A 23,492-nucleotide genomic window follows, 5' to 3' on the forward strand; every position below is an offset into this window, starting at 1 on the left:
ACTGCAGCTGCATTCCTAAGAAACAAGCTATAACAGGGTGTTTTGTCTGTAAATGCCATTTCCCTTCCTTATTATGTTGTTTATCTCAATGAATCTTAATCGGTAAGAGTCACCTTAGCAGCCAGTGGCCTTTAGCCCAGTACTGTCAGTCAGTGGTGGTAAGTGAACGTCACTGCCTGTAACCTCGGTGAGTTCTGCTGCTTTAAACAGGTCAATGAGGCCATAAAATTTCTGTTGCAAGTCAACACTCTCTTTAACCTGTGCTACATGGCTTGTACATGACGGTAAGCTTTATATTCAGCATGGAAAATATCAAATTAGTCAGGGAGGGCTTATCCAAACTTATTTAATCATTTTCTTGTTTTCTTGTTGTTTTTTTACATTTGGCTGTTCAGTGAGGCTTGAAAGTGGAGGAACAGTCTTGTTGTACAAGGCCTATTATATTCATCACTAATGGAATGGAAATATTTTGGTACTGCCTTTCACTACTGCTTACTTTAATCTGAATTCAAGTCTAAAATCTTTTATTTATCAAAGACACATGAAGGCTATGCATTCAGTACAGTTTTATCTTTGAACTGTAGCGTTATGTAGACAGTATTATGTAGACATTGTGCAAGTAAGAACAAAATCTTCCGTGTCAGATAGAAATTCCAGGATTGTGCAGCTTTCACAGTAATTATATCTTCGTAAAGATCATGGTGTTTATGTTGGTGTGGATTAAGGATATGAGATAAAGAGCTACCTTTGAACCTTCCGCTGTGTATGACTGTACTGCAAAACAAACCCTAACAGAGTTACAGTCTTCAGGTTTTAAATCCTTTTTCCCCCCTCATTTTGCTCAGGTGTGAAACCTAAAAAAAACCCTGCCATGATCATCCAATATATTGCGCTGGAGTAAGTATTCCCTGAAATCAATCTGACTGACTGTATACCTCATTGTTTGCATGCTGCATGTATTATTAAACTGTCCTTTATTTCAGGATTCCCATTTTGTGCACCCTTATCATTTTGTGGATTTATTGCTGCCATTTTGCAAAGAAGAGCAGAGAAGCAGAAAGCTGCCCCCCGTTGAGGCCCACTTACTCCCCGTCTGTTTACGTCATCCCCTTGTATGAGGAGGAGCGGGAGGAAGAGGAGGACGAAGAAGTAATGGACACATATGAAGCCTATTTTGAGCCTCCTTACAGAGACCCCCCAATGTACAGCTCCGGAGATGTCAGTCCACCTCCTCCTTACAGGGTATGTTTCTATTGATGATACGGATTGGACTGAAAGAGCTGGTTGTGATTTCATCATCAGTAACCAATTGCATCACCTCTTTTCCAGCTTGATCCACCATCCTACCCGGACCTCCCACCATCATACACAGACCCTCCACCTTACTCAGAACAACCCTAATCCTCCTCCTCCACTTCAAATACCCTCTCATCTGTACATACTGTACTTTTTATTACAGGGCAGATCTATGGAATCAACAGAGAGATATTAACTTCGCAAAATGTGCAGGAAAAGAACTGTATTAATGATAAACTTCAGCCCTGCTTTTACAACTAAAATCAGGGCCAGCATTTGCAATTTAAATGCCTTTTTTGTAAATGTACTTGTACACTCTGCCTTGAATCTGTATCTAGAATTTAAAAGCCTTAGTGTGACCTCAGTTGTTATGTCCTGACAAGTCTTTTCTTGGCTTTCTTACAACTGAAGTGTTTTTTCTGAGCATTATTTCATAGAGCTACATCTTTTTGGCATATATATGATTAATCTGTCTGTAAACAATCCACTATATGGAAAGGACAATCTTTAACATGCGTGACATGCAGCAAAGGGCTGCAGACTGGAATCGAGGCCGTGGCTACTGCGGCAAGGACGTTGCCTCCGTATATGGGACGCCTGCTCTACCCACTAAGCCACCAGGCACCTGAAAGGAAATCTTTAACTGGTACAGCTACTAAAGTTCCACAGACAACCCAGTTAAAACCCCAGTAAACCACACCATACATATGTATGTTTTGACAAAAGACATAAGTTGTTTACATGTTTTACTGTTCACAGCTTTCCTTGCATTTTTTCATACTTTTAAATTTCCTTTATTATGTCATATACTCTATGTGCCTGTGCAAATTGGTCCCAGGGAACAAATAAACTGTTTTGAATTGGATTACTTTTTAACATGTCATTTCCAAAATAAAGCAACGTATACTCATGAATTAGTTATTTGTAAAAATGTAATTATGCTTAATATTTGCCAAAAAAGAATTTTGTTTCCCAGACTGCAAAGTAGACAGATGGGTTTCAACCCACACAGTGCTATGATTTTTATAACACAGTTTGTATACTGCAAGTAAAAACAGCATAACAGTGGTCTTATAACTGACCCCTGAGGAATGCGGTTGGCTGTTTGATGGTTTTGCTACTCACTTTCAAAGCCCTCCATAACCTAGCCTGCACTTACCTCTCTAACTGTCTCCAGGAGTACACTCCCTCCTGCTCCCTGCACTCTTCCTCTGCTGGTCTCCTGACCATTCCCACCTCAGGCCTCAGCATCATGGGTGCCAGGGCTTTCAGCTGCACTGTCCCCAGGCTCTGAAACTCCCCACCCACACAGATTTGACAGTATGACAGCATAATATCCTTCAAATCCCATCTCAAAACTCACCTGTTAAAAACAGCCTATGCACTGACTGTGCCCACTGCACCTTCTTCATCTTCCCTTCCTCTTAGTATGTGTGCCCAATTCACATCTCTTTTTCTGTATGTGATTTTATACCCTATAAGATGACCTTGGGTGTTTTTAAGGGGCCTTTTAAATAAAATGTGTTATTCTTCTTCTTATTAGTAGTAGTAGTAGTATTATTACTGCTGTATAGTGAGTTTAACAGATTTATGAACAACTTCTGTCAACATACACAAGAAATATGCAAGAGACCGAACACACCTCAAAGCCCTGTGTCTTTAAAAAGGACAATAATGCCGTAAAAGCTCTTCAGGTTGTGCACTTCCTTAAGCGACACATTATACTTTGATAGCAACCCTGAGGGCAGGACAGCTTCTGTACATTATGTTTTGGATTCTTCAATAAGGTAAGGACTCATCCCACTGTGATATGAAGATCTAGTTATCTTCCAATTCTGTGCCATTAAGATAACGTATGTTGGAATGATGTGAATTTAATAATTTTTTATTTACAGCTGTAAAGAGTGACAGATATATAGGATGAAGGTCCACAGTCAGTCGTTAAACAGACAGTATAAAATCGTTCAAGCTACTTTTCTACGTTCATTATGTCTTAATTTAACCTTTATATTTGTGAACTGCTGAGCAGTTTTCAAAGGGTTTCATACTGCAGGGTCACTTGAGGTCATTCTCTGTGATTTGACAGTAAGTCTCGTATAACTGTTCCAGTCAGCTCATATAAACTCCGATGTAAAGGGTGACACATTATCATGTGATGACCCCGCCCATTCACTTGTTGATTTTTTATCAGTCACATGTCCAGACTTTGGTTCCAGTTAAAGAAAATGCTTGTATTCTTCTTTTACTGTATATACTGTATTCAATCTGATACTGTAGGTGTTTGCTAGCCTGTCCATGACTGCAAACTAACAATGATATGGATGTAAATTAAATGTTGTATTCAGTCTGCATGATTCTTATTTCAAAGATCTGTCACACTGTCAATGGAAGTCCATGTTTCACATAATTGTATTGTTGATTTTTATCCCTGACAGTAATGTCGGCAGGTTGACATAATTCCAGTCATGACTTCAAGGACGAGTATCTTTCCACTTGTGTAAGTAGTCAAGTCAAGAATGAATCTTGAATGAATGGAATTGCTGACCTGAGACACAAATTAAAAGTCCTGACATGATGCAAATCTGTTCCTAGGTTCCCAGCCTTGGTGGTGTGCCTAGCTGTTATACTCGTCTGCTTGTATCAGTACGCAAGAAAGAAGAGAGCAGCATATGACTTTGCCATCGCAAGACTGCAAGATGAAAACACATCTGTAGCAGTCTTTACAATTTCTTTGTCTGAAGATCAGGCAGAAACGGACAGACATGACATCCCTCCTCCGTACAGCCCTGTGGGAGACCCACCGCCATACGCATTGGTACAGTAGCCCTCACTACAGTCAGCCACTTTTTTTTTGGATCACAGCAAACTGATTTACACACTATTTGTCTGGTATTGATAAATATCCCTAACATTTAGGAGCATCTTTTACTAAAATCCTTAGTAGTATTTTGACATTGAGAGTCACAAACTCACTTCTTGGTGGATGACAATTCTTCAGTCAACATTTTTAAATTCAAATTAAATGTCCCCTGTAAAATCAACAGTTGTTAAAAGCATGTTCGACATTTTGGGAAATGTATATTATTTGCAGACATGAGTAATGAGGACGAATCAATCTCAGCCCAAATTACCAGAATAAAGTGTTGACATTGTACATTTCTGCGGATATGCGACAGTTTTACATTTCATACGTATCATATCAGCATTTTTAAACTGACCTAGTTCATATTACATGTATATAAGATGAGTTTCTCATCAGGAGGACGGGATGATGGATGGTGTGAGACCTAGGTGACATGGCTACCAAGCAGCAGACCACAGTTTGAGATCAGTGACATTTCCAGCTGTGTTTGTGGCGACAAAACTAGGTATTTTTTAGCAAGTTGTCAGGACATTTCCAGCTGTGTTTGTGGCAACAAAACTGTTTTCTAACGAAACGGCAGGGCATTTCCAGCTTTTCTTTTATTGCAACAAAACCAGGCATCTTTTAGCAAGACATTTCCAGCCATGTCTGTGGCGACAAAACCACACATTTTGGCGGGACATTTCCAGCTGTGTTTGTGCAAACAAAACCAGGTATTTTAACAAGATGTCAGGACATATTTAGCAGCATTTGTGGAGACAAAAAGTGTTCTTTTGTTTAATGAGATGTTGGGACATTTCCAGCTGAATACATCACAACAAAATGGTATTTTTTAATGAGTCGCCAGGACATTTTCAGCTGTGTTTGTGGTGACCAAACAAGGTATTTTCAACGAGACATCAGGATTTTTCTAGGTGTGTTTGTGGCAACAAAACTGGGTATTTTTTTAGCAAGATGTCGGGACATTTCCAGCCATGTCTGTGGCGACAAAACTAGGCATTATTAACAAGTCGTCCGGATATTTGCAGCTGTGTTTGTGGCGACAGAACTGGATATTTTTTAGCAAGTTGTCAGGGCATTTCCAGCTGTTTGTGGCGACAAAACTGTGTTTTTTAACTAAACGGCAGGGCATTTCTAGCTGTGTTTGTGGCAACAAAACTATGTGTTTTCTGATGAAACAGCAGGGCATTTCCAGCTTTATTTATGGCAACAAAACCAGGTATTTTTTAGCAAGATGTCCGGGCATTTCCAGCCATGTCTGTGGTGACAAAAGTGCACATTTTTTAACAAGATGGGACATTTCCAGCTGTGTTTGTGCAAACAAACTGGGTATTTTTAAGATGTCGGGACATATTTAGCCACATTTGTGGAGACAAAAAGTGTGCTTTTATTTAATGAGATGTTGGGACATTTCCAGCTGAATATGTCACAAATAAATGGTATTTTTTTAATGAGTCACCAGGACATTTTCAGCTTGTGTTTGTGGTGACCAAACCAGGTATTTTTAACAATACGCCTGGACATTTCCTGCTGTGTTTGTGGCAAACAAACTGGATATTTTTAAAAAGACGTTGGGACATATTTAGCTGCATTTGCGGAGACAAAAGTGGAGTTTTTTTGTTTGTTTTTTTTTAATGAAATGTTGGGACATTTCCAGCTGTATTTGTGGCAACAAAATGCTATATTTAATGAGATGCCAGGACCTTTTTAAAGCAGGTATTTTTGACAAGACATCAGGACATTTCTCAGCGTGTGGCAACCGAACTGTGTATTTAATGAGAAACTGGGACATTTCCAGCCATGTTATTGGCAACCAAACCTGGTATTTTAAGCCAAAATATGATGTGTCACTGACCCTAAGTGGTTTTTGTGCCTGAACCTAACCATGTTAGCCACAGAATGATCTCCACATAACACTGAAAATTTAAATGTAAAGTTTCAACATGTCTGCTATATATGAAATGTACAAATTTAACATATAAAACCTAGAAACTTAACACACCTGTGGTTTGAAGAAGCGCACAAAGCCAACATTTATTCTGGAAGATGGGTTGATCTTTGAAGAAAGCCAGTAAGTATGTTTTCCAAATTGAACTATTGCCTTTTACACTGAAAAATGTTCTGTGATGTTTTTAAGGCTAGTGATCTGGAGCTACATCCTTTATCATTATATGATTTGAAATATAAAGTAGATAAATATGAAATATTAACTAATGTCGAGTAATTTTAAAAAGGACTGTGTTACCAAATGACAATTTTACTTTCCTGCAGTTTGACCCCAAGTTGACGAGCGTTTGGCCGGTGGACTCACTACCTGCCTACGAGATGCATGATATAACACTGCCTCTGGCACCTCATCACCAGATGACAACCACAGCACCAGCCTCTTCATCCGAAAGCAGCACCCATAACCACCCATAGCCAGAAAGGCTACACCAGGCACACACTCCATTTTAACTGCCAACAAACGCTGACGCACTTTCTTTTGTTTTTGTGTGTAATGTGTATTATGAAAAAATACTATCGCCAATTATTTCATGTTGTGATTTTAACTTAAAAATAATTTGCATTGATATTAACTGCAGACGGTGAAGCAATGCTCGACATTTGCAATTTTAATACATTTTTATATGAACATCAAAACTACAGTGTAGTTGTCCAACTGCATCTACACACCAGCAGAATCATCAAAGCACCAAGTGTTTCTCTATGTTATACTATATACTCTTTATTACAATACAGTACTTACAAGTTTGAGGGAAAATAAAATAAATATTAAATGAGTTGCCAGTATTATTTTTCTCTATTTTCTAAGAAGAAACATGTACAGTGATAGTGTTTCCTTGGCTTTTGAATCATGTTAAGGCAAAAGTAAGTATGAATTTGAAGCCACTGATAAATATTTTACTGATCTGTACATTAAAAATAACAAAGAAAAAAACATGACAACCTCCATTAATTGTCCAACCTGTAATGTTAAATAATATGTTTGCCTTCATTATACAATCAGTGCATACTGTAGGCTACTTCTTTAGTTTTTTCTTCAGTTTTTTTGTTGTTCTCAGTGCTACAATTACAACTCCAACAGAATCAAGCAGGTACTAGTCGGAAACTGTGATTCGTTCGCTGGTCCTCTCACTGTCCAACAAATCAGACGCTTTGCCAGCATAGGACAACAAATGTACATAATTAACATTTAAAAAGGAAACAAAATAAATCGAGACGGCAAGATTAACACAAAATGTATATTTGTAGTGTCTGTGTGTTTATTTGTATGTGAGTAGATGTATTGCACGTATTTATGTTTTTGTTTAAAATTATCTATTGCTGTTCGTTTTTCAAATGAGTGGAGACGTACAATATAAAGCACATTTCTGAACACATACAATCATACTGTATGATCAAATGGTAAAATATAGAGATTTTTTTTTTATCACAAATATGACATTTGGTATCTTCCCCTCACCAATCTGTCCTACCAATCCAATGTAAACATTACACTACATAAAGTAGGAAAGGCTAAAAAGTTTAATATCCTTCAACGAAAACCTTCAATAGAGCACTGCTATCTGCAAAACACATTCTTTACTCTAAGTCTATGTCCACGTTTATGATAGCGCACACATACTCACTCACACTATTGCACTAAAGCTCATTGTCAACTCTAAATCCTTCTCAACAAATATCAATAAAATGATTCCGGTTCTAACAAATAAAGTACAACTTGACATTAGGCTCAACAGAGGAACACTAAGTTTGTACAAAAACGCTCTACATGAGGCTGGTCATTTGCACTGAATCATGACGCTCGGCCCTTCACCACACACCTCCACCACCGGTGACTGCATGGAGACAGCCCCTTCTGGAGCTACCACACCGTCCTCTGACCTCCGACATGTGGCCCCTGGCACCTTGCTGGTGAGCTCTTGGCGACTTTCAGAAGACCCAGCTGACGGGCACCCACTGCTGCTCCGTCGATAGTTTCTCCAGCGCCAACCGAAGACTTCGGAACGCCGCTTCCAGGCCGTCGTTTACGATGCAGAGGTCAAAGTAATGTCCGTAGGCCCGCTTAATGCGCTCGCTCTCGTCCACCGTCCTCTTTAATTCAGAGTCCTGCAGGGAGCATCTCAGGGAGAGGTGCAGGACAGAGAGACAATTAGATGGAAATAAATACAATGAGCAGGCAATTACTTGGATGGGAGAACAGAGTAAACTGTGAAATTGGTGCGCAACTGAAATCAAATTAGTTTACATAATTTAAATTGTAGAAACACAACTTTCTTGTTTGCTATGCTGAGTAAATCAAACACATTAGGTATTCCAGTTACTAATACGATGAGCTGCCATGTGATGCATTTCAGTCCAATGATTCCAGGGTACAACATGTAACATTTAGTTTGATTGTAAAGGCAGAACCACTGACCTTTAAAGCCCCTCAAAGCATTTAAATCTTAAGTATTTCTCTGTAACATTATATTTTTTTGAATGATTAAACAGTAACTCTTAAAGCACTATCTCTGTAAACATTAACACTTTGGGCCAATGCATTTACCAAGTGTGCCAAACTGAACGCACGCAGTTTGTAATTGCCTTTCCACATTGACACACTCGCTGCCTAGCACAAGACAATATTGCACGTGATGTGGATTAAGTTTTATGGCCAAATCTAACATAAATGAAGCTCAGCGCAAGTTCAATCAGGAAGACTTTGCGCTCATCCATTCACAGTTCTCTCCATCCCACTTCCTCTAATCAGTTGATTACAGGTGTTCCCTCTTCTAGTTATACAATTTGCCACAATCTCTCCCCTGCTACTGTTAGCTGTCATTTAAGGCAGAACTCTTGCGCCCTCCTCCGCCCCGTTCACCTCCAGCCATCATATCCATAGTCCAGGACGAGCTCAACAACGGCTCATTCCTCTACTCAACCAGATCATCGGCACTTCTCCATCTTCCCCTCATCTCATCTTCACCACCTCTACCACCACTGTCTAACTGGCAAAGACTTTCTACATTTAAATTCTTATTTGCACATGTTAATTAATATTCTTTTAACCATAAAAAACGAGTCTCTCCTGATTGAAATGTTTTTGTTTTCCTCTGCTGTGCTTTAGTTGTTCGAGGAGTGTTAGAACATTTTGAGGAAACGTAACTTATTTATAGTCTGTTGTGTTCAGAATATACATCTATACTTTACACATTTGGACATCTGTGTATGTGTGTTTCCTACACGTGTGACAACTTTGTTCCAAATTGCTATGCTGTTTTTCATTTATACCATCAGTGTGTACTTCTTGCTTTGCGTGCATATTCAAATGATGGTTTGTGTGCACTGTAATTATGTGAAAACACAATTTTTTGAAAGAGTTTTTTTGCAATAATTGTTTGCTTTGCAAGGAATGTATAATGTTTTGCTAATCTGGTTTCCGAGACAGTGTCTTAGCAATCAGAAAAACAAAGGTAAGTATTTGTTACTAAATAACCAACGATCGATGTTAAAGTTTTGTAAACACATCCGTAGATATAATTCATTAAGAGTTTAACACTCAGCTTTGATCACATTTTGTCATCAAATGAGGTCTGGCCTCATCAACAATGAACCCGCCAACTATCAAAAAAAGCCACATGAAGCCAGCGTGAACAGCATGAACAAAGCAGCAGAGACAGCAACCTTTAATGGGAATTAACAAAAACTGTTCCAAGCTGTGCGTTAATGTAGGACCCTTCTTGTCATAGTAGAAGATGAATGAGACAATGGGTTTTCCACACTCACCGTTAACTGTTTTGTGACCACTCCTGATTCAATCGCTGACCTATTCATAGCTTTGAGAACCTCAAAATCCGGGGCTTCGATGAACACAACATAGGGCAGGAACTCTGACGTCCGCAGGACTTTAAGAGCCTTCGGAGAAAAACAAATGAATGTGAGACATTTAACAGTCACCGCATCACTGCACAGCAAGCAATGGGAAGAGCTGCAACTCACAGGCAATTATAAAGCTGAGAATGTGATTAAAATGCAGCATCTTCATCGAACAAATTTATCAGGCTAATGTGTGTAAATAAGATTAGCTGAGTGTTTCCAGCGAATAATGTTCATCATTAAAAGAGTGTTTTGATTTGTTTTTTCGTATTTATGATGAGCTTAGCCCCCTGAGACCCACCATGGACCCAGATTTGTCTTTTTTAGGAGGGGCAGGGGATCTTTAGTGGGAGATAGCAGGTCAGCTGTGTATGTCACATAGAAGTGGTATACACCATCTGAAAGCTGGGAACCTGGAGATTAATTTGAGATGCAGCTCTTTCTAGTCATTAATAAATAATAAACAGTGTGATGAGAGTGTATAAGGGCTTAGAACACAATGGCCATTCCCATGCTCAATTATGTCTCATAAGTTGCTGCAGCAAATTTTGGGTTGATACCATTTTTCACACAGATTTGGTGCCAAGTCTAAACATTTTTACCACTCAAGAATCTGAATCTAGAATTTTATACTTAGATCATTTACATTGGAAAACATGACAAAACTGGACAGAAGTTTAAATGCCACAGGAACAGAAGCAAAGACTGAAGGCAGAGAGGAGTTTTTTCTACCTGTGGGTTGACGTCCAGGATGCAGATCTTGCCTGTTTCGATCACCTCGTGTATAGAGTTGATCTTAGTGCCATACAGATTCCCATCATACTCGCCGTGCTCCAAGAAACGACCGTTTTTGATGTCACACTCCATTTCACTGCGGGTCATGAAGGAGTACATCTGGCCATCCCTCTCGTCCACCTTTGGTTTTCTGGAGGTGACTGAGGGATAAAAAAGAGGCAGACAATAGATCATTTACACTAACAGGTAAAAAGCAAGGACAAAGTCACAAAAAGAAGGTGAAAGAGAGACCATTTAAACATATAAACACTCCAACTTCAGCATTAAGAGACTGGAATCTAAGGTGAAAAAAACAGAAATTAACTTAAGTAAAAAACTACACAAAACTAGAAAAGTGCACTCAGATCTCAGCCAGGCAGCTGCGTTCCGGCTGCCCAAGCTGATCCTAGCCACTCTAGACAGTTTTTGTAATTCCAGCAGACATGCTTCTATGCATTTCAGAGGATATTTTACAATTGTAAGGATCAATGTATTCTTAATGAGTAAAAGTCAGCCCAAAATCCTTGATCCATGTGGTTCACAACTGGCCTTCAATAATATTAACTTTGTTTGTAAGCTACAGCACAACAAAATAGGAAATAACAACAATAAAAACAACTAAAATAGACCAAAAACGAAACATTTATCTCCATAGCCTGCTCACTTAGTTATGGTAGAAGCACAAATATCAAGGAAAAATGACCAAATCAATAAAATTGCCAGTGTACAAAACTGTGCAGGCAGAACACTTCTGAAACGCTTCCACTGTATATGAAATCATTCAGAGGATGGACCAAAAACGGCTCATAACCGAAACATAGTGCAGCTGTGACAGGTGGAATTGTCACAGCACTGAAACTGTACATGTTAAGGTTTTAAATGACTTATGAATAAAGCAATGCTGGCCATAAATCCAGTCGTGTCCTCCTAGATTTAAGTCAATACTACTGACCATGACATCCTTTTGGATCGTTTCCAAGCCTGGGTAGGTATCAATGGTTCAGGTCATACCTAACAGATAGGCGTTTTTGTGTGGGCAGTGCTGATGCCAGGTCTAATGCAACAGACGTCCACTGTGGGGTGCCACAGGGGTCAGTGCTGGGTCCGATTCTCTTGTCAATTTACACACTCCACCTTGGCCATCTTATAGGCAGACATAGTAGTTTACATTTGTACGCAGATGATACCCGGATCTATTTAAGCTGTGATCCAACAAATAACTATCAAAACATGATTAACCTGCTAAACTGCCTTCATAACATACACATGTGGATGTCACAGAATTCCCTGCAGCTTAATGCTGACAAGACAGAGATATTGATCATAGGACAAGATAGTATGAACGTTCAACTATCAAACAGTCTTGGTTCTCTGTCCCACTCAATAACTCCACATTGCAGAAATCTTGGCATCATTTTTTATTCAGACCCTCAGTTTATACAAACATGTAAATTCAGTAGTTCAATCTGGGTTACACCATCTCAGAAATATTTCCTGGATCACATAATTCCTTTCCAACAAACATCTGGAAACTGTTATGTATGCATTCATAACCATTCGATTAGATTATTGCAATTGCGATTATTGCTCTCTGGCATCAGTGAAAAAAAAAATCCCTCCCCTGCCTCCAGCTCATCCCAAACTCTGCTGTCAGAATCTTGACTCTGACTACAAAACATGACATCATACCAATCCTGGCTTTCCTACACTGGCTACCTGTTGCTTTTAGAATTGACTTTAAAATTTTATTGATTACTTACAAAGCCCTGAGAAGCCTTGCTCCAAGTTATATAACATATCTTTTTTTGCCCTGTGTTCCTTCTCACACCCTGAGATCCTCAGATGCATCTTTTCCTGTTGTTCTGAGGTCTAGATTAATTCACAAAGGTGATGGAGCCTTCGCAGTCAGAGCTCCTTGACTTTGGAATGACCTGCCTGAGGAGATCAGGGCTGCAAACTCTCTGCAAACCCTCTCACCTTTTAAATCACTTCTGAAAACCTACTTGTCTAAAATTGCCCCATGATTTTAACTGCTTTATTATTGCGTGTTTTACTCTGTTATGTGTACTTTATTACTTTTATCTAGTTTTATTTGCTTTGTCTTTTCTTCTGTTTTGCAAAGCACGCTGTAAATGTGCTTTGAAAGGTGAGTGAAGTTTTTTATTATTATCATTATTATATGGGGTATGACATTAATCTGCAGATGCTCCGGTTCAAAACGAGACCAAATTTTCTATGGAAATTAGTTTGACATGATGAATGCAACAGAAGGTAAGGCTTTTTTTTCAAGCTGATTTCTGCAAAACTTGATGCTCCCACCTGCTGGTTAAGAGGAGTGAGGAGTCAGCAGTCAATAAAACAGACCACAAGAGGTCCTTGAGCATACAGTCATAAATGTGCGCACAAAATATGAGGCTGATTGGTCCAGCTATTTGTGAGATTAGCTGCATACAGATACACACACTCACACACTTACTCATGCACACATGCCCACAGATGCATGATGGCCTCCAGGCTAACGGCTGTCAGGGATAATAACGAAAGTTACACAGTATGCAACAAATGCTGTAGCAATGATAAACAAAAACAACACAAGGTACTAAATGACAGGTGAATTTTGTATCACTGTATGTGGTTTAGTGTGATGATGAATGGCTGCACTCACAGGGGATGGTGGTGCCATACCGCTGGGGATCCGACACCAGCAGCTTGTTTTTCAGACTGCGACGGCCTACCCCCTGTGCACCAATCAGAACCAGTGTCTTCCTCCTGAAGGGAGGGACCTTGGCAACCTCTTCATATATGCGCAGCTCGTGACGATCAAATTCTAATCAGAAATCAGTGATTAGGTTGATGAACATAATGAAAAAAAAAACTGTGATGTTATACTTTGTTTCGTAAGTTACCTGCATTCTTGGTGGTTAAATACATCATCTTTTTCTTCTTCTTACCGCCCATCCCAGCACATAAAGGACCTGAGGGAGACAGCAACACACAAAACTCAATAAAACCTTCAACCTTGGTGCTCATCTCTGCCGCCCACTTCAAGAAAGTCCCTGTTTACATGATGTACTGTCAAGGTGAAATGTCTGTTGGGTCATGAATCCAAAGTCTCAGAAGGGTATAGAAAGACCTCACCACTAGATGGCACTGTGCACCAATACTGATCAGTCTGTGCAACCAGTCTGCTGCCAGAGAACACCTGTGACCGTCTGTTCAATATGGCACATTATTTAGCCCATGGGGGAGAATGTCTTATGAACAGAGACGTAAATAGAAGCAAACATGAGCTCTGTTTTTCATTTTCATGCCAGAATTCAAACCATCAAGCTGTGACAAACAAATACTGTGCGCACCTTACAGCCAGGGTGCTAAATTATGATGTGTTGTTCTTAATGTATAAATTGGATCAACAATTTCAGACCTCACCATCCAAAAATGACTATTTCTTATTCAAATCATGCTCTCTGTTGGTATAATATGTGGAAAGCGTGCTAGCAGACAGATGTGTCCTTTCCAGGCTCCAAGGGCAGTACAGTTGGGCTGTCATCTTCCTCTCCTCTACAAGTGAAGGGCATGCTACTGGCTGTGACTCACCACCTGGTTTTGTCTCACAGAGCAGATAAATCTAAAGGAGCAGAGCCTCTTTTCACCTCATATCTCATAGGAAGAGATGATTATTGATCAGGTTTGTATTTACAGGGGTCTTATCACCACTCCTCAATGAAAGCTCCTTCACTGGGAGGGCTGTTTGTGAATGCCAGACCCTGCGGCTTAATAACAAGCAGATTGGATCAGGCCGCCTGAGTCACGCCGACACTCATTACCAGTTCTCCAGTGCTCACCGACAGAGCAACAGACTCGAGAAGTGCGGGGAGGATGAACGGCCGGCGCCAGATGAAATGCTTGTATGATACGGAGAGGAACAGATGTTGTCTTTGTTGTTGGTGTGTTTGTGCAGCGAGGAGTCTGTGTCGAATCTGCATAATGAGAAGTGCTTCTCTGCTCTGCTGCGTGCCGCCGAGAGGTGTACCTGTGGTAGCAAGCTCCAGATCTCTCTTCACAAATGCTTTCCTCTTCTCCTCGAGCAGCTGGCTTGGAATTAGACCTGCACTGCCTCCTTCTATGTGACAGGCCTGTGAGGTAAACACACAAAAGATAAGATGAGGGAACAAGCTAACAAGCCAGTGAATAAAACCCTTCAGTCTTAGCAAGAGTTAGGTCGATTTCTGTATTTGCCAGTCCAGTCCGCAGTTTAATCCAGTTTGATTTTATGAAAATTGTCTGAACCTGCATTTGTCATTTTGACACTTCATGGAAATCTAAAAAGAAGCCTACATCAAGAAACTGTGCCGACAGCATCCAACATGTATTGCATTGGTAATTAACAATATGAAAACACGATTAACATAATATTATGTTTGTTTATACACAGACTAACAGAGCCACTAGTGTCTCTCAGGTCATGTGCAATTTACTGCCAAGCTGAGGCCGTCAACATCAAATTTCAGTGGAGGTGGGACGAGCAAGAGCAGTGCATGTTATGTTTGTTTACTAAAAGAGTACACATGTTTTTTGGGGTGACGAGACGAGACATGGCAGAGTTAATCTCAAAGAAAACTATATGACAACATTTTGGATTTGCAGCCAATGAAAGAAATGTCCCAACTGGCTGCGAGTGACGCAGTGCGCCATTTTGAGCTGAACTTTTGTTGGACACCCTCTTAGTCTTTATTCCTGTCTCTTGCTTGGAATTTGCCGCAATGGACGAGGGACACCTGATCACTCAAGTTGAAATGAGACCAGGGAGCTGAAAGTTTCTGGTAAGATAAATCACCATTGCTACTTACAACCTGCTGTACTTGCTATTGGCTGTATTGTATGTCATCTCCAGTGTATATCATAAGTGCTGTATCGTAGGCGACTGGACTTGCTTGAGTTTCTTGAAGACGTTTCACTTCTCATCCAAAAGGCTTCTTCATTTGTAATGGACTGGTGTGGTGTCACACCACGATGGTTGTTCCAGTTTGATGAATGTGGCTTCTAACAGGCCATCTACATTTACAGATTAACAATGGTTGATGTCAAAACAGACCATCATTAAACAGAGGAGGTGGCATACGACAGCACTTAACACCCACCTACGATGCAGTCTTGGGATCCGTCCCCAGACAATTTAACACCCATTCTCACCTTGACCCATCCAACCCTAACGACACACAAGATAGCCAGGTGGGTCAATGACTCACATGTGACCTCAACGACTCTGAAACTCAGAGCTCACATGTGACCTGTAAGGGTCCATACCCACACAGTGTTTAAAGCCTGCGACTCCGCAATAGTCCTTCAGAACTAAAGAAGCTCTTTGGATGAGAGGCGAAACGTCTTCAAGAAATGATGCAAGTCCAGTTGCCTATGATATAGCACTTATGATTACCATAACCTGGATGACTGAGAATCTTCACTGACATCTAGTAAATATCACAATATAAAACGTGTGTTTTCTGTTTTAAAAGTTTACACGAGGAGCAATATCAAGTAGGCTACTCACCCATCATTTAAATGGAAAATACACCTGCACTTGTGTAGCGCCTTTCTAGTCATCTGACCACTCAAAGTGCTTTTACACAATGAGTCACATTCACACACTGGTGACTGAGGCCACCATGCAAGGTGCCACCTGCTTCTCAGTTTTTAAAACACTCACACACCTATGGAACAGTCGTCGGGACCAATTGGGGTTCAGAATCTTGCTCAAGGATACTTCCACATGCGGACTGGAGGAGCAAGGCATTGAACCGCTGATCTTCCGATTACAGGAAGACCCGCTCTACCTCTGAGCCACAGCTGCAGCGGGAGTTACAGCTCTAGTCTGATCTCACACATACAGCTCATAGGTCACTGGTTTGTTTACAGAAGTGCATTTTTTAATGGATTCAATGTGGACAGAGAGCGTCTGACACAAAGCTTTAGTCGAACGCTCGTTTATTGTTAGGATAAGCTTTCATTATGTTCCCCTTGGGAACGAGTGCAGAGTCGAATGTGACACCTAGTGATAAAATTTGATATGCCGGGCTGGTGTTTGGCTTAAAATCATACTGGTTTAAACATTTTTCCACTGGTCCAAGCTTAGTCTTAGTTGAAGCAAATGATGGACAAAAATGTTGACCTTAGAGCTGTACTGACCTGCCACCAATTGAGGTCCTCCTGGTTGAAAATCTGCAGAATGTCTCCACTGTTGAAGCTCAGCCCTGCTTCCTTACAGGGAATCAGATTATCGTGGGATGGGTCATAGTCAAAGTGACACTTGACAAAGGCCTGAATGGATAAAGATGTTAAAAAAGAGAAGGTGTCAGTAAAATTACAGTAATGGATTTCAAAACAGACAGGAAAAAACACACACATTGAACTGAATAAACCGTCTGGCTCTAGTGTGGTGTATGAACACTACATGATCTGGAGTAGATGGATTGGTTAAGTGTCCATCACTATGAAACAGCCTTGTGCACTTAAAGCCTACTCCATCTCTCAGCTCACTTTCCCGACATCTCAAGGCTTCAGGATTCAGCTCATAAACCAAACCCTTTATCCCAACCCCCACTGTCAGGGCAAGGAGACTGAGAGACAGACAGACAGACAGACAGACAGAGAGGGAGAGACAGAGAGAGAGAAATGAAAAGAGAGAGAGCCAAAATCTGTAGCCATGGCAACCATCCCATCCCCCCCATGTACTTGACGCCTTTTCTCGTACTGAACTGATGCATGAACATAAAAAAAGGCTGCCAGCCCTTACTGTACAGTGTGTGTGTGTGTGTGTCTCATTCCCCTGTAAGGACACTATAGACACACACACGCGCACACGCACAGTCTCAACTGGCCACAGGGAGCTGTCAGTTGAGTTTAGTCACCATGCGATGGCAAAGCTCAAGGCGTGAAGCACAGACAGCTGGATTACATTCAAAGAGAACTTCTGCGAACAACTCTAATCATCGCAACTCCTCACACAGTACAACATCCACCTACGCAGCACTTTACTGTGTGAGCGCAGCCAAATCATTCTTTAATATCTCTGACTGACAGCCGCTATTAAGTGTTCAAGTGGGCACTTTGATATCTGGAGCTGATGGCACAAAAAAGGAAAACTGAACACTTGTATATGTTCTGGTTTTGCACAGCGAAGGTCTGAAGAAGACATACTGTAGAAATGTCTTCTTACAGAAAAGTCTGTTGCTTTTGAAATGTTGGAAAGAGCCGTGACTCCGAACACACTCGATTCAGTGGATAACCCTATGAAATGGGAGGGTGGTAAGTTTTCCTACATGAAAGCAATTTTAGATCATTTCTGTCAGATTGGCTGCTGCCCTCAGTTTCCACAGGTCTCACCAGAACAGTGGTTAAAAAAAAAAAAAACTGCTGAAATATGATTTTGTCTTTTACAACCGCTGTACAGCTGCTGTCGTTTGTGAACCTACCAGCTCCAGCTTTTGTAGTTTCCATGTTTTCATTTCATTTTAAAGATTACACAGTTCCTCTACAGGCTGAGGGAATTGGGACTGATCTATTGGGACTAATTCAAAGCCAAAAGAGTGATGTAACAATACTAAGTGTCTAGGGCCATTCTAGTGGGTCTGTGAGGCTGTACCATAGAATGTAGAGATGGACGACGCGGCTCCACTTCCTCCAACTGTACAAAAATGAAGACAAAATATCCCGGGTATGGCTGCTGCCATCATGCGTTGGTGACGGCGGTAGTGATTAGGGGGTGCAGAGGCCGTATTGAGGTTTCACCTATACACCCACTTGACACAATCATGAGTCAGTCACAGCTATGATGTGTACTTTGAGTTTTTAGTTTGGTCCTGGTCCCATCCACTAACAGAGGGATGGGGTTTATGACCTATACTGCAGCCGGCCACCAGGGGGCAATCAAGATATTTTGGCTTCTCTTTTAGGGAGCTGTTATGTTTACCATCTTTATATACAGCCTATTGGCTGTACTTAAAGGAGCTGTATATGACACTTAGAGCATTAATAGAGAAAAAGTTATAGTGGAGTAATGGTGTCCTGGATAGAGAATGAGGTCACATTCCCTCAGTGTGTGTTGTCGCATGTGCATTTTAGTGCATGTGGGTATCCCACTGGCTAGCTTATCACGGGGCTGCTTTGCACTGCACTCATAGAGCATTTACCACTGATTTTGGGATGCTGCTGTCGCAGAAGTGTAGCACCCACTCTGCCGATCCCCCCAGGTTAACACTAATAGCTCTCTCAGCCCTAAGCCGTGGTTAGTACTGTTCACGCTGTTAGCACCATTAGCTGCTAACTGTTGGCTCAGCTACCTCCATGTTGCGAGCTGTGTGCAGACAAACTTGAAATAAAAAAACTGAATAGCATAAAGAGCTCCTTTATGCACAGCCTCATACAGTTGCTTTGAGCTAAATGCTAATGCTAGTCTGGCAACATGCTTAAAATGGCAATGCTAACATGCTTATGTTTAGCAGGTATAATGTTAACTATTTGCCTTTAGCTCTGATACGTCTCAGCCCTGCTTAGCCTGTACTCTTTCCATATTGGAGGGTGAGTTATGCTAGTTTTGTACAAATAATAAGCCCATTCAGACTGGGCATCAATTGATGCAAGATACTACATTGATACAGAATACAGACCTGTCATCTGAGTAGATTTTTGCTGCTGGACATAATTTGATCCATCTAAATTTAATATATTTTAGCCCATTTACAGTAGTTGTGGCCTACATTTTCCAATAAAACATCATGATGGTCAATTTGAGAAATTATCAGCAGTCATGTAAAAGTCATTTGAAAACCTGCAGGAAGTCTAACGTAAGTCATAGTTGCAGCCGTGCAGCAGTACAAGGATCAAAAATCTAAGGGTATCTTCATAAACCAATAATTACATAAGAAATCATGTCTGAAGGTACAGTTTGGCCTGAGGTCTCCTGTAGGTTTAATCTTGGAATTAAGGTAAAGGTTAGGTTAATTATCAACTCTTTGGGTTACATTTTTGCTAGCTTATCCAAAGAAGTGCTGAGTGACCCAATGCCAGCCGATGAGAATGCGCATTAGGCACATGACGTGTGTGACACTGGATGTAAGGCACCGCCCCCGTGATGTCATGCTAACATTTGCTAATTATCAAATAAATTTAAAGCACTGCCAAAGCCAGTGGAAATGTCGCTTGTTTTACAAGTAGTTGGTCACAAACCAAAGTACTAAACAGGTTGAGATTTCGACCTAAAAGTTGGCTAAAGTTATTACCAATGTATGTGTCTGCACCAATTTTCATGGCAATCCATCCAACTGTTGTCAAGACATTTCCCTAAAACCACAAATGTCAACCTGGCTGGTACTACAGAAAGTCAGCGATCACCAAAGACATCCTCTGGAAATCATGGATGTCTGTACAAAATTTTATGGTAATCCATCCAAGAGTTGTTGAGATATTTCAGTCTGGAGAAAGGGGTAGACTGACTGACTGACCGAAATTGCCAGCGAGGCTAAAACTGAACTCTCATCTGGCGGAAAACTTCTAACCTTTCAATTTTTTCACTCAACAGCAGTAACATGCTTCAAATCCATGTGTATGTCTGTGCTGATAATCCTAGCACATAAACCCTCTCTACACCATTTTCTTGTAGATTATGTTCTAGTATATTTTGGTCTAGTGTAAGGAATTAATTTGGCACAGCTTCTTCAAGCTTTAGTGTTCCTCTTCTCTACTGCTGAGACCAATCAGTCACAGAGCCTTGTGCCTAACACATCCCCAGCTGTATGCACTGCATCCTCCGATGTGCACTATCCTCCCATCCTATTGGCATCACCAGGCAACATAACCCTTCTGTTTCCCTTCACTCTAAACTGGGTCACGTTTTTAGTGTGACTAGCCTCCTCTGGCTCTTAGAAAGCTAGTGTTCATTAACTGGCATAACCCAAGGAGGGCCGTGACTACATCGTGATTTTTTCAGCTGTTTTAAAATGCTCTCGAGTAACTTCCTACAAATATTTGATATCCAACAAACTGGAATAATCTTTCTGATGTGAACTGTGGGAGGAAAGGACAAAATGAAAAAGGACAAGGACTCCAGTGTCATCTGGGATCCCTCTTTTTCTTTCTTCTCCTTTAAAACTTCAATTATTGATCCATTATGTATGAGCGGAAAATGACTCTATATTTGGATAAGTGACAAAACTGTAAAGCAGGTATTACAGCTAAGTAGCCAATGTCATCTACAAAGTCCCGATCTAGGATTAGATGTATGATTCTTGGCACAGCATACAAGGTTACAGACAGCACGGTGAGTGCCAGCGAGGACAGTGAGTGGTACTCACTTGACTGAAGAAAATGACAGTATCCTTTCAAACTGATCATAACCTTTTGTGTAATATCTATTTCAGGATGGATGATCAAGAACGTGTTTTACCTTGAAAGAGTGTGAGATTTAATGAGGAAGATAACTACGACAGTTTAAACACAAGGAGTTGCCGTAACTCTCTTAAACAAGCATGAAGAAGATGTGAGCTATATGGATCCACTGTCATGAACAGAGTTTACACATTTAAGTATCATATTTGTTCAGCTTTTATTACATTTGGGTTTAATTTGTTAAATGTCACTTTATATTTGATCTAATTTATTTTACTACCAATACATTTCTTGGTTTTATGTCCAGAGTAAAGCACTATATATGGAAGCACTACATAAACACATTGCTGTTGAAAAGTTTGGAATCACCTGTTACAGTGATGTTTCTCTTCTTTCCTTTCACAATGGCCACCAAATGTATTATTTAAATTCAAAATAGTCTAAAAAAAAAGAAGAATGAAAAGATTCAAACTTCCACTTAGTTGCCGTCCCCACAGTGTCTCATGTAGGAGGATACTGTTGGAACCGTTCTTTCACCCAAATATCCTTCGGTTATGGATTTGTTTACCAGCCCAACAAAATGTAAGTGACCCTCGATTATTACTAAACCACAACAGTGCAACTGGGCTCTAAATATTTTCCTTTGGGCCCTCTGCAGTCTACTCAGTTGTGAGATTGAACAGTTTTAAATTGATTTGTCAGTCCATTGTATATTCAGCTGATATATCCTGACCTTAGACTACTGTGGCTCAAACTGCAGCCCAAAGGCCAATGGCAGCCCTCAGAAACATTTTGTGTGGCCCGCAAACGTGACGTGATATGCATGCATCATTTATAGTCCATTTAAATACTTTGACTATCTATAGCTTACATAAGCATCTGTCAGGTTAGATACTGGTTGCATGGCAACAAGTGGCACAAGTATAGCAGGAAATCCGTTCTAAAGCTAAAGTTTTTTTGGTGGAAAAAACATAACTGTAATTTTCCTGTGTGGCCCTGACTCATATGCTGACACCCCATATCAGCACCCAGTCATAAAACCTAGAGCACCCCTGCCCTTGACTAATCTTCTCTTTCTATTGTGAAGTTTGAAGAATAATTTTGCTGCAGCAACATGTACAACATTAATTCAAGCTTGTTAAAGGCATCATTGTTCACTTGACACTGAAACCTGTTCCTGTTAAAATCTGGGCACACTCTGATGCTAAGCTTCTAATTTCTTTTTCCAGTGACTGGTGATTTCCTCTATTGTTATTGAACTGTTGCTCAGAGGTATCTTTGTCTCTTTCTGCCCTTTCAGTTGTCAGTCTGGTTGAACCACTGTGCAGTGTTTTATTCTCCATGTACAAAACAAACCCCTCATACAAAACAAAATCTATTTATACAGAACCTTAAAAGCAGGAGACTATTAACAATACAGAGTAGTCCTCTCAGTTATCTGACTACCAAATCAAGCTTTTGTGGCTGGAGGTTTAAACCTTTAAACAGCAGTGTATATCTAAAGTTCTTTTTCAAATTAATATCATTTCCTGGGTGGTTGCTGAGTATTCTAACACTGTGTCTGACTGTGCAAATGTGAAGCATAATATTTGTATTTAAACTGATTTGTGTGTATCCCCAGCTGACCTGTCTTGGTGTGTGTGGCTCCTGGTAGCTGGGCAGGATCTTCAGCACCACACTGCCACTCGCCTCCTTCAACATCTCCTGGAGCACTTTGGGGTCGTTGCCCACCTCCTTGCCGTTCACCTCCTTAATGATGTCACCCACATGGAGCAGACCTTGCTGGTCAATCATGCCGCCGTGAAGGATCCTGGCAATCACCAGCTCGCCGCTTTCCACTCGAAATGTCACTCCCTACACACAGACACAGTCAAATTATAATAATCATTTGCTAGGTGGGTTTACTAACACAAAATCTATTTCACAAGAACACAGATTTGCACTCTTTAAAACAACTTGCTATGTCCTTGTAGCTCAGCAGTTTTAAAGGCATGTAGGTGGGGGTGAAGTTGAGTGCTGTGAACAAGCAGCAAGTGCCATGGCTGAGTGGTAAAGCTAATGCAGAGATGTCTTAAGCTGCAATTACTGTAATGGCCACCAGATGCTGGCTGCAAAAAACTGTTCCAACTGTTCCATTAAGAAGATATTTAGGATCAAATAAAGATATAATTCAGGATGTGGTTGCTTGTCTGACAGTTATATTACTGTCAGTTGGTGTTGCTGCTCCTTATCTGTCCCTTTAAGGCTCCACTAATGCTTCCTCACCTTTGATACAGTTTGGATTTAGTGACACAAGTAACTTCCTACATGGTAC

General features: G+C 40.6%; 1 protein-coding gene and 1 long non-coding RNA gene across 4 annotated transcripts in view; one reads left to right on the top strand and one right to left on the bottom strand.

Annotated features, from left to right (window-relative positions):
• The first annotated feature begins 137 nt into the window (after positions 1–137).
• LOC117247423 (uncharacterized) lies at positions 138–7,990 on the top strand. The gene is made up of 7 exons (XR_004500821.2): positions 138–284; positions 846–897; positions 984–1,242; positions 1,330–3,083; positions 3,732–3,793; positions 3,889–4,111; positions 6,431–7,990. It is a non-coding gene; the product is annotated as an uncharacterized LOC117247423 (long non-coding RNA).
• Positions 6,760–23,492, bottom strand: part of mpp2b (MAGUK p55 scaffold protein 2b) — a 67,283-nt gene continuing 50,550 nt past the window's right edge. For all 3 annotated transcript variants that reach the window (XM_033611986.2, XM_033611985.2, XM_078163720.1), the window contains 8 exons: positions 22,805–23,032; positions 16,982–17,113; positions 14,829–14,931; positions 13,702–13,770; positions 13,461–13,622; positions 10,754–10,956; positions 9,932–10,060; positions 6,760–8,272 (listed from right to left, as the gene is read on the bottom strand). In XM_033611986.2, the coding sequence (XP_033467877.1) occupies positions 8,096–8,272; positions 9,932–10,060; positions 10,754–10,956; positions 13,461–13,622; positions 13,702–13,770; positions 14,829–14,931; positions 16,982–17,113; positions 22,805–23,032 (1,203 nt within the window). In that variant the 3' untranslated portion in view covers positions 6,760–8,095. The remainder of the gene's footprint in view (positions 8,273–9,931; positions 10,061–10,753; positions 10,957–13,460; positions 13,623–13,701; positions 13,771–14,828; positions 14,932–16,981; positions 17,114–22,804; positions 23,033–23,492) is intronic.

The sequence above is a fragment of the Epinephelus lanceolatus genome, chromosome 21 (genome assembly GCF_041903045.1).
Source record: "Epinephelus lanceolatus isolate andai-2023 chromosome 21, ASM4190304v1, whole genome shotgun sequence".
Lineage (NCBI taxonomy): Eukaryota > Metazoa > Chordata > Actinopteri > Perciformes > Serranidae > Epinephelus > Epinephelus lanceolatus.